Source organism: Myxine glutinosa, chromosome 1 (assembly GCF_964187855.1).
Source record: "Myxine glutinosa chromosome 1, kmMyxGlut1.1, whole genome shotgun sequence".
Taxonomy (NCBI): domain Eukaryota; kingdom Metazoa; phylum Chordata; class Myxini; order Myxiniformes; family Myxinidae; genus Myxine; species Myxine glutinosa.
In genome coordinates, this window is record NC_136261.1 from 50,480,719 (window position 1) to 50,493,247 (window position 12,529).

At 43.3% G+C, this 12,529-nt stretch overlaps 1 protein-coding gene across 1 annotated transcript in view; it reads right to left on the reverse strand.

Annotated features, from left to right (window-relative positions):
• Nucleotides 1-448: 448 nt before the first annotated feature.
• Nucleotides 449-12,529, reverse strand: part of LOC137423658 (uncharacterized) — a 73,576-nt gene continuing 61,495 nt past the window's right edge. The window contains exons 5-6 of the mRNA XM_068111041.2: nt 9,270-9,407; nt 449-9,144 (exon numbers count right to left, since the gene is read on the reverse strand). Of these exons, the coding sequence (XP_067967142.1) occupies nt 7,394-9,144; nt 9,270-9,407 (1,889 nt within the window). The 3' untranslated portion in view covers nt 449-7,393. The remainder of the gene's footprint in view (nt 9,145-9,269; nt 9,408-12,529) is intronic.

A 12,529-nucleotide genomic window follows, 5' to 3' on the forward strand; every position in this document is an offset into this window, starting at 1 on the left:
CGTCGAGAAGGAGGACCCAACATCAATCCTTGATGTTCTGTGGAAGCTGGCCCTGTCTGTGTACGCTTCACTTCACCCAGGATAGTCGTCAGTATGGTTCTTACCAATTATAGACATAGATCTTGGTGACATGGCATATGCGTAGTTAACACTTCAGTTCACATGTCAGCATGCTAGCCTTCAGAAACTAACACATATCATAACATTCAACCAGCCACTCTGGTGGAGAGGCCTAAAGGTAATCGACAGCCAACCAGAGAACAGCCCATTACGTTCCAAAGTGTTGTTGTTGTTGGTGTATAGTCCCAGACAGTTATCTCCAACAAGCCTGCCACATGGAGACAGCCGATTGATCTCCCAGGAGCGATCCCGAGATCCCCCACCTCCAGGATTGTGTACCCCCACCTTCACGAAAGTTAGAGAGGGAGAGAGCAAGAGCGAGAGAGACTGACTTTCTTCCGTTTATTACAAAAGTGAAAATGATCAGTTATGTACAGTCACAGAGAAAAAAAAAAAACAACTAAAATGGTCGCAAAGAGAAATTATTAACAAATTATCATCAAGTTTACATATGACATCATTAAAAACCCATTTTTCTTTGAAATATGTTAAATTATTGTTCATTTAAAAAAGTCGGTACTCGAGTTTTAACCTTGCACTTACAAGAGCCTTAAAGGTAAGCAATACATTATGTGAAGAACCAGGAACGTTTCCCATTTTTTTTCTTCCTGGACTTGTAAATTGCAAACTTGGGCTGACCAATTAGAAAGTTCATTAAAACCACATTCCTAAGGGAAGACGGTCCGAAAACACCAGAAATAAAAACATTGTGATTAAAGAGAACCGAGTTTCACAAAGCGTTCCTGGAGAAAGGTAAAAAGAGGTTGCAATCGTTCACATTCATGGTATGTATGCGGTAAAGTTTCAACGGATGCACAGAAAGGGCACAGATTAGAATTAGCAGTAGAAAAACGGTTCAGTAAAACATTACAAGGTAGAATCTAGTGTAAGGGGTGTTGCGAAACATTTTACCTTCCCCCCCTTCCCCCTCCCCCCCGTTACGGTTGTGCACGCATTCGAGGGGGGGGGGGAGGTAAAATGTTTTGCAACACCCCTTACAAGCTTCCAATGAATATCTCCAACATACTTTGGAGTAGGCAAGAGACAAAAACTTCGCCAATTGGGACAGTTGGAGGATATTGGGGGTAACAAATCCCGCCATCGAAGCCTCAGGTGCTCAGAAAATGTTTTTGCATATAATATTTTAACGTACGCATTGTACAAAGATTTCTTTGGAAAGGAAGGAGGGGATAATGCAGTATCATCAGGGCTGTTCAGGCCAGGGGACAGATTAATTGGCAGGCTGAAGACAAGAAGTTTAGGGGTCACCTGTTGTTTCCTCGGATTCCTCGCAGGTACCACGATACACTGTGGATATCCCTTGAAGGAACAGCGAGATGACGCCGACAGATTTTATTCCAGTTTTTTGTGCCACAGCAGCAGCACTCAACCAGCGGCTCCCAGACTCTGTCATGTCTTTTACTCGCAGCAGCTTGGCATCAACAAAACGTTGAATGAGTCCTCTATTATTTAAATTGTTTTCCAGAAAGGGGTTGTAGCATAGGGGTTCATTCAAAAACATTTCCATGTTGTATGTTGCCATTTCACGGGAAAAGGACAGGGCTTGCCAGGCGTTCATCACCCCTTGGTAAAAAGTGGGCAGCAAGGATAAATCGATTTGATGAGGGTTCATCAAGAAAAGTTATCGGCAGTAGCCCAGCTTGCATGCAAGCTGCAATATGCAGTTAGCCAGAGGCCTCCAGAGTAGGGATCCATCTCCATATAAAAGTTGACGGACGATATGAAGCCGGAAGACTATAATCCGGCTACGGATGTCAATGAAACCTTGGCCACCTTCAGCAAGTGGTAAGTATGCCACGGCGGGTCGAATCCAGTGTTTCCCACTTCAGAAAAAAAAAAAATCAACAATGCTCTTTTGGAGTGTGATAAGAAAATTACCAGGTCGTTGGAGGCATATCATTTTATGCCATAGCATAGAGGCGACGAGATTGTTGATGACGAAAGTTCTTCCGCGGTAGGAAAGTTGAGAAAGAAATCCTTTCCAACGGACTCGTTTCGCCATTACCTTGTCCGGTAATCCAATCCAGTTGTGCTGCTCAAAGGTGTTGTCTCCTAGGAAAATACCGAGGTATTTGACGCCATTTTTCTGCCAGTTCACTCCTCCTGGCAGGACAATTGGTGGGCAAGCTCCAGGTCCTATCCAAAGGGCTTCACTCTTCTTCCAGTTCAACTGGCCTGAACAAGCCTGACATTATGTCTTTAATGCCTGAGCCAGCGCAGTGACATCAGCATTTTTTTTTTTTTTTTACAAAAATACAAACATCATCTGCATAAGCAGAGACTTTTAGCGGTGTGGTAAGATTTTGATCCAGTGAAGCCAGAAATGTGCATACGTAATTGGAGCAGAAGAGGTTCGATGGCAAGAGTATAAAAGTCCAGATAGCGGGCAAACTTGCCGGACTCCCTGTTGCACAGCAATGGGGCTACACAATACTTGATTAATTTTAAGAACACTGGATATATTACAACACAAAAGCTTAACATACGAGATAAAAATAGGCCCAAAACCGAAATTCTCCAAAAAAGGTACATGTGGTCAAATACAATCAAAGGCTTTTCCTTTGTCAATACAAACCAGGCCAACACTCTTGTTAAAATTGTTACAAAACCGAATGGTATCACGGAGAAGAAAGACATTATTAAAAATAGTACGTCCAGGGATACAAAAGGATTGATGTTCTCCTACTAGTACATTCATAAAAGGTTTCATGCGATTGGACAAGGCTCTGGCAAAAATTTATAATCCGTACATAAAACAGAAAGAGTACGCCCATTCTCAATAAGTTGCGTCTCCTTTCTTCGGAACTAAAGTGGTGACTGCTCTCCGGCAACTCCACTGCAGTTGTCCGTCCTCCAAACATTCATTCTAATTTTTTTAACCCGAGCTGTCTTTTTCCAATTATATCCTGATTCGTTCCACTCCATCACTCCTCATCTTTACCCGCGGTTCTAAACCCATGTGACTCGTAATAACCAAGACAATCTTCGACTTTCTCATACTGGATGTCACATGAACCCCAATATGATCAGTTACAGCTTGTAACTCCACCTCACATAACAGTTCTACATCTTGTACTGAAAGCTCATTTCTTACATAGCAGTAAATACAGTAGTAACAGCAACAAACACAAAAGTTGATAATTCTGTTTGCACATTGGTAAAATAATGAAAAATCCAAGACCGGTAGCAGTATAACTGTTACGGATTCGTCACTTCCGCTGGGGTGGTTTTTACCCACTGGACATGTTTCTGATATTATGTATTATTATTATTTTCAAAAGGTTTATTATTCACGAACGGTTATCAAAAGTTAAAAAGGATAACTAAGTGAAACAGGAAACCGAACCGGAAGACAAGGAGGTGAAGAGGAAGCGGCGTGGTGAGGAAATTCGGACAAGACGCGTGACGTCGATCTCTGTAATGAGCAAGGTCTAACGAAGGTCGCGAAGGAATGTTGACTTCCCTGAAAGGCCATCCTGCGGTAGGAGTTATCGCTGGGAGTGTGAAATCTGCGTCGTCAAGTTTTGGGCGCTGAGATTCGAGACGAATCCTCGCCTGGTCGCCTCGACTCAAGTACGAGCCGTCGGCCATTTTGAACCTCACGCTTCGCTCACTGAACAGGTTCTTGCTAAGCATTTGCTTTTCTCTGCATCCTGTCGTCTGTCGGGGATGTGTGTGCGCAAACGCTGCGTTTGAAGAGAACGCTGCGGTTCGCTGATTGAACTGTGAACAGGCACATCGAGTTTGCCTCTGGTTTCGGACCACGTGACCTGCTACGTTTTTCCTACATTACGCCTACGCCTCGTCAGCATCCACGGAGTGCGGGTCTCGATTCGACCTCGCTCTGACACTAGCTGGCGCAAATCACCTTCGCCTTGGAAAAGGTTACAGAGACATTGAGGAGTGTCCTTTTTCCTTCACTGGGAGCAGCGAGTTACCATCATAAGCAATAAGATATATATCGAGTGCACTCGAAATTGCCTTGGCTTACCACTAATTCCTTTGCATGCCATTTGTTGTACCGTTATTCCTGTGTGTGATTTATCATACAATTTTGGTCATTTATAATCATTGGTGTGGTTTCACTATTGCTTTTCAACACAGGGTAACATATTTTTCTGCCGGGGTTCCTCTCGGGGTTTAGAGGTCACCGAGACCAGGAGATCCTTGAGGACTCCGTAACAATAACTAACATACCAGAAGAGAGCCCCCAATTTGTTACGGCATGCAAAACACAAAGCAAAGCAAAGCAAAGCACATATCACTGCTTTAATTATCGGTTATAAGAACGAGAACTAAATACATATGCAACGAAAGAGAAAAAGAGAAGAGAAAAAAAACCCCCCAATCAGGCCAACGGGCCTACTCTATCCACAAACGAGAAACCTGTGTTGGCATTGACCCCTACTCAACGTCACCACCTGCACTCCAGGGGTGACGCATCAAGACAGCAGTCCTAGAGGCCGACGTGAGAGTGATGGAGGATGGGACAATCCACCAAGAAATGCCCAGATGTGAACTCGTCACCTGCGTCACGTCGCCACGGTGAATGAGGCCTTCTACAATCGCCCGTCCGTTGCTGCTCCGTTCTCCAGAGCAGTCAATCAGTCCTTCTCTCTCGCCCAATAGCCAGTCACAGGATTTCAACTCATGGGTTGAACCACGCAAGTCAAACTCGGGGGAGGAGTGAATAGGAAGAAGAGGCATCAGAGAGGATAAAGAGGTCACAACCATAACAAGTCAAACTCGAGAGGGGATGGGGGGGGGGGGGGGGTGAAGGCAAAGAGGTCACAGACCGTAACAGTTTCTCTTTTGTGTTTTATTTGCAAATGTGCTACTTGAGCTGTTAGTAGCTTCAAGTTGTTCTTCCTCTGGAGATGTTGCCACAGCATTTGCTATTATCAATATTTGATGTCGTGGTGGAGTTTTCTGATTGACTTTGCGAATCTGATGCCCAATCTCTGTCTCTATTATAGTAATCAAACTTTAAATCCCATTTGCTTCTGCTCTCTTCAATTTCATGCTTAACCCCAGTAAGTTCTGCACCTTTTCTTTGGGAGTTTGCACTCTGGGAATGTCATCTAATATTTATGTCCCCTCAATCCATTTTGAGGTGGATGATAATGGACCATCTCTGGGTGACAAATTATTTCTTATGTGTGTGATCTCCTGTGATGGACAAAAGGACCACCGAGGCACTCAGAAACATGGTGGTGGGATGATGAAGTTGGAAAGAGGATTGACGAGAAGAGGAAGAAGTTCAAGGAGTGGCAGAAGGCGAAGGGTACGGGAGCAAAAACAGCAGAGCATGAAAGTTATAAGGCAGCCAAGAAAGACGTGGCCAAGGCGCAGGAGGCATGTAGGAAAATGTTCGGAGAACGCTTGGATTCGGAAGAGGGTCAGACAGCAGTATTCAGGATTGCAAAGCAGATAGTGAAACAGTGGTGTGATGTGATGGGGGTGAGTTGCTTGAAGGATGAAGTGGGACAAATCGTTGTGGACCCAGATGGAATTAAAGGAAGATGGAAAAGATATATGGAAATGCTGTTGAATACAGAGAATGAATGGGATGGCAACATAGAGAGTAACCGAGTTTTAGGACCGGCAGAGAAGGTAACTGAGAAGGAAGTTGAGCAAGCCATAAAAGCAATGAAGAGTAGAAAAGTGGGAGGGCCGACGGGAGTTGTGGGAGATATGTTGAAGGCAGCAGGAAGTTGGGGTGTGAAGAGAATGACAGAGATCTGTAATCTGGCAGTGAAAGAAGGCCGCATTCCAGTGGATTGGGAACTGAGCACCCTCGTCCCTCTATACAAGGGGAAAGGTGACCCCCCAGAGTGTGGCTCGTACCGAGCGATAAAGTTATTGGAGCATGGAATGAAGGTATTGGAAAGGGTGTTGGAGAGGAGGATAAGGAATAAAGTGAAGATCGACGAAATGCAGTTTGGATTTATGCCAGGAAGAGGAACGACAGACGCAAGCTTTATTGTGAGGCAGTTGCAGGAGAAGTACATGGAGAAGAGGAAGAAGTTGTTTCTTGGGTTTGTTGATCTGGAGAAAGCATTCGATAAGGTTCCACGCAAAGTATTGACATGGCAATAAGGAAGATAGGAGTGGAGAAATGGTTGATCAGAGTAGTGATGGCAATGTACAAAAGAGCGCGCACAGCTGTAAGGACGAAGGACGGGAACAGTGGTGAGTTTGAGGTGAAGGTGGCAGTGCATCAGGGGTCGGTACTAAGTCCACTACTATTTGTAGCTGTGATGGAGGTGCTGGCTCAGAACGTAAAGAAGGGTTTATCATGGGAGTTGTTGTATGCAGATGATCTGGTGTTGATTTCGGAAAGTATGGATGGGCTGAAGGAAAATATGAACAAGTGGAAGAATGTATGGAGACAAAAGGTCTGAAGGTGAATATCGGAAAGACGAAGGTGATGGCAAGTGGTAAAGCATGTGGTGAGGTGGAAAGAACTGGCAAGTGGCCCTGTGCTGTGTGCAGGAAGGGTGTCGGAGTGAACTCCATTCAATGTACAATGTGCGCTGAGTGGGTTCATCAAAAATGTAGTGGTCTGAGAGGGTCATTAGCCAGTGTGGCAGCTACATTCAAATGTAAGGTGTGCACAGAGGGAGCTGCACATGGGAGGAAATGTTGAGTTGGATCTTGGAGACGGCGTGAAGCTGGAAGGTGTGAAAACATTTTGCTACCTCGGAGACATGCTGAATGGAGAAGGTGGATCAGATTCGGCAACGGTTGCTCGAGTGAGATGTGCATGGAAGAAGTTTCGGGAATTGAGTGGCGTGCTGATGAGGGGAGTGTCGTTGAAGCTGAAGGGAAAGATGTATGCTGCATATGTGAGAAGTGTTATGATTTATGGGAGCAAGATATGGGTAATGAACGTAGAGCAGCAACGAAGGTTGGAAATGCCAATGGTTCGATGGATGTGCAGAGTATCGTTGAGAGAGAGGAAGACAAATGATGAATTGCGAAAAATGATGGGAATAGAGCCTGTGATTGATGCTGTGAAGAGGAACAGGTTGAGATGGTTTGGTCATGTGTTTAGGAAGGATGAAAGTGACTGGTTGAGAAGAGTGATGGAAGTGAATGTAGAAGGAAGTAGAGGATGGGGAAGACCGAGAAAGACTTGGCTAAAGATGGTGGAAGAAGAAATGCGGGCAAGGGGGTTAACAAGGAGAGATGCAGAAAATAGGGCAAGATGGAGAAGTTTGTCATGGGGACCGCAAGGCTAACCCCCGCTCTAGCAGGGAAAATGGCCGTAAAATGCATGTTGTTGTTGTTGTTGTTGTGTGTGATCTCCTGCATGGACAATCAAGTGCTTTTTCAAACTGCCTTTTTGAGAGAAATCTTTTACACATATTGAGCATTTGTAAGGACGCTCTCCTGTATGGATCCTCATATGTAATTTCAAATTTTGGTTTTGAGGGAAATCTTTATCACATATTGAGCATTTGTAAAGACGCTCTCCTGTATGGATCCTCATGTGCCTTTTCAAAATGCTGTTACAAGTGAAATATTTATCGCAAATTGAGCATTTGTAAGGACACTCTCCTGTATGGATCATCATGTGCATTTTCAAAATGCTGTTACGAGGGAAATCTTTATCACACATTGAGCATTTGTAAGGACGCTCTCCTGTATGGATCATCATATGTCTTTTCAAATGGATGTCTTGAGAGAAATCTTTATCACATATCAAACATTTGTGAGGACGCTCTCCTGTATGGATAATCATGTGTTTTTTCAAAATGCTGTTCTGAGTGAAATCTTTATCACAGATTGAGCATTTGTAAGGACGCTCTTCTCCATGGATAACCATATGTTTTTTCAAAACGCTGTTACAAGTGAAATCTTTATCACATATTGAGCATTTGCAAGGACGCTCTCCTCTATGGATAACCATATGTTTTTTCAAATAGTTGTCTTGAGAGAAATCTTTATCACATATTGAGCATCTGTATGGACCCTCTCCTTTATGGATCCTCATATGCCTTTTCAAAACGCTGTTAAGAGTGAAATCTTTGTCACATATGGAGCAATTGTGAGGACACTCTCCTGTATGAATCATCATGTGCATTTTCAAAAGGCTCTTCCAAGGGAAATCTTTATCACATATCGAGCATTTGTGAGGACGCTCTCCTGTATGGATCCTCATATGCAATTTCAAATTTTTGTTTTGAGGGAAATCTTTATCACACATTGAGCATTTGTAAGGACACTCTCCTGTATGGATCCTCATATGTAATTTCAAAGTGTTCTTTTGAGTGAAATCTTTATCACATATTGAGCATCTGTATGGACGCTCTCCTGTATGGGTCCTCATATGTAATTTCAAGGTGTTCTTTTGAGTGAAATCTTTATCACATATTGAGCATTTGTATGGACGCTCTCCTGTATGGATCCTCACATGCCTTTTGAAATCGCTGTTGCAAGTAAAATCTTTATCACATATTGAGCATTTGTAAGGACACTCTCCTGTATGGATCCTCATATGTAATTTCAAAGTGTTGTTTTGAGTGAAATCTTTATCACATATTGAGCATTTGTATGGACGCTCTCCTGTATGGATCCTCGTATGTAATTTCAAAGTGTTGTTTTGAGTGAAATCTTTATCACATATTGAGCATTGGTATGGACGATCTCCTGCATGGATAATCATATGACTCTTCAAATCGCTGTTATAAGGGAAATCTTTATCACATGTCGAGCACTTGTGCGGACGCTCTCCAGTGTGGGTCCTCATGTGCATTTTGACGTCACTTGGTGAAGCAAAATCTGTACTGCATACATCATACTTGTGATGTGTTTGACTTTCGAGAAAAGTTTTGTGTTTATTTAATTCCATATTAATCTTTGTGTTGCGAGCAACAGACATGCACACATATGTTGAAGGCCGTGAGTCTTGTTCTCGGGATCGTTTCTTCAAGAAAAACTTATTCGCAGTCAAGCTGCACGTGGATCTTGTTTGTGCAATATGACTTCTTCGTTGTTCTGTAAAAATGAAGAATAAAATCATTTTGCATTTTTTAGCAAACTCTAAATGCAAAATATTTAAAGATTTCGAAAAGATTTCATGTTCTGAATTCAAAATATTCATTTTGTCGGTTTCTGCTCACCACTTGCAGAACAGGTAGAACTGCCATTTGTCAAATTAACATGTGGATCTCCCTTTGGAGAAGCACATATTGAAGCTTCTAAGACAGATGAATAGTTGTTGTGTTGTCTGCATTCCACATTTACAGGAGGGACTTCACCTGCACAGAATTCAGTGTCATGCTTTTGCAGGACATTAACTTTAAAACACTGCCAAATACAAATCAGGCCAACGGTTGTACAATAGATGTGACTTCTGTAATTCTGCCACCATTATGGGTGATGAGCCGAGGTGTTTACAACAAAAAGTACATACGAGCTGGTGTGTGTTGCAACCATTTTATCAGAGGTAATTATTTCCAAATGCGAGACTCGGTATTACCACAAATTGGCGTGTAAGCTGCACACTAATTTTGCGACACTTCACATTAACTTCCTGTCCGGGGATTGTTCCACATGTTATCATATAAGTCGACACTGGTTGCACCTCATCAAAGCCAAGTTATCCTCACCAGATTTGTCGTGTATTTTTCTGTTGTACATTTGTCCCTGTGTTGCTGTTATATTCCACCAAATGTTTCATGTTAAATTGTACCTTGTTAGCTTCGCCACCAAATATGGTCTTATTTTTATTAGAAACCCATTCAAACGGCCAATAGCTAATTTACTCTTAAATTTCTTTATTTTTTCAATGTTAAATTTGTGAATAATTATTTAACCTTTCCCTCATATGATTTCAGTTATTTTAAAAACAAAAACAAATAAAAATCAGAAAATGTGAAAAGAAATCGTGGAGAATGACAAAAAAAACACCCAAGAAAACACATTTAAAAAAAATAAACCGTGGATATAACTCACTGTCAAGTCTGCAATATGAACTACAAACAAACACAAGAAAGACATGCAATCTCATGCAACACACAGTCAATGTACTCAATTGAACGCAATGCACACAATCCATTTAAACAAGAAACAAAACATTGAGTCGTATGTTCAAAGACCTCTTAAAACACAGTTGTAAAATACACTTGCAATGACACAATAACAACAGGCATTTTAAGGCCATTTTCCCTGCAAGAGCGGGGGTTAGCCTTGCGGTCCCCATGACAATCTTCTCCATTATGCCCTATTTTCTGCATCTCCCCTTGTTAACCCCCTTGCCCACATTTCTTCTTCGACCATCTTTAGCCAAGTCTTTCTCGGTCTTCCCCGTCCTCTACTTCCTTCGACATTCATTTCAGTCACTCTTCTCAACAAGTCACTTTCATCCTTCCTCAACACATGACCAAACCATGTCAAACTGTTTCTCTTCACAGCATCCATCAGAGGCTCTATTCCCATCATCTTTCGCAATTCATCATTTGTCTTCCTCTCTCTCAACGATACTCCACACATCCACCGAACCATTCGCATTTCCACCCTTTCCAGGCTTCGTTGCTGCTCTACGTTCATTACCCATGTCTTGCTCCCATAAATCATAACACTTCTCACACATGCAACATACACCTTTCCCTTCAGCTTCAACGACACCCCCCTCCTCATCAGCACGCCACTCAGTTCCCGAAACTTCTTCCATGCACATCTCACTCCAGCAACCATTGCCGAGTCTGAATCCACCTTTTCCATTCAGCATGTCTCCGAGGTAACAAAGATAATGTTTTCACACCTTCCAGCTTCACGCCATCTCCAAGATCCAACTCAACATTTCCTCCATCTGCAGCTCCCTCTGTGCACACCTTACACTTGAATGTAGCTGACACACAGGTTAATGACCCTCTCAAACCACTACATTTTTGATGAACCCACTCAGCGCACATTGTACATTGAATGGAATTCACTCCGACACCCTTCCTGCACACAGCACACGGCCACTTCCCAGTTCTTTCCACCTCACCACATGCTTTACCACTTGCCATCACCTTCGTTTTTCAGATATTCACCTTTAGACCTTTTGTCTCCATACATTCCTTCCACATGTTCATCTTGTCCTTCAGTCCATCCATACTTTCTGCAATCAACACCAGATCATCTGCATACAACAACTCCCAAGGTAAACCCTCCTTTACGTTCCGAGCCAGCACCTCCATCACAGCTACAAATAGTGGTGGACTTAGTACCGACCCCTGATGCACTCCCACCTTCACCTCAAACTCACCACTGTTCCCGTCCTTCGTCCTTACAGCTGTGCACGCTCTTTTGTGCATTGCCATCACTACTCTGATCAACCATTCCTCTACTCCTAACTTCCTCAATGCCCATGTCATTACTTCACGTGGAACCCTATCGAATGCTTTCTCCAGATCAACAAACCCAAACAACAACTTCTTCCTCTTCTCCATGTACTTCTCCTGCAACTGCCTCACAATAAAAAGCGCGCCTGTCGTTCCTCTTCCTGGCATAAATCCAAACTGCATTTCGTCAATCTTCACTTTCTTCCTTATCCTCCTCTCCAACACCCTTTCCAATACCTCCAGTCCATGCTCCAATAACTTTATCGCGAGATACGAGCCACAGTCCAGAGGGTCACCTTTCCCCTTGTATAGAGGGACGAGGGTACTCAGTCCCAATCCACTGGAATGCAGCCTTCTTTCACCACCAGATTGCAGATCTCTGTCATTCTCTTCACACCCTAACTTCCTGCTGCCTTCAACATATCTCCCACAACTCCCGTCGGCCCTCCCACTTTTCTACTCTTCATTGCTTTTATGGCTTGCTCAACTTCCTTCTCAGTTACCTTCTCTGCCGGTCCTAAAACTGGGTTACTCTCTATGTTGCCATCCCATTCATTCTCTGCATTCAACAGTATTTCCATATATCTCTTCCATCTTCTTTTAATTCCATCTGGGTCCACAACGATTTGTCCCACTTCATCCTTCAAGCAACTCACCCCCATCATATTACACCTCTCTTTCGCTATCTGCTTTGCAAACCTGAATACCGCTCTCTGACCCTCTTCCAAATCCAAGCGTTCTCCGAACATTTTCCTGCATGCCTCCTGCACCTTTGCTCCCTCTTTCTTTGCAGCCTTCTAACTTTCATGCTCTGCCTCTTCTGCCCCGGTTCCCTTCGCCTTCTGCCACTCCTTGAACGTTTTCCTCTTCTCGTCAATCTTCTTTCCAACTTCATCATCCCACCACCATGTTTCCAAGTGCCTCGGTGGTCCTTTTGTCCATCCACATACCTCAACAACGGCTCCCCAACAGACTATCTTTCATTGACATCCAACCACTTTCAAGCTCAACCACATCATCCTCGACCATACTCAATCTCTCTTTTAATGCCT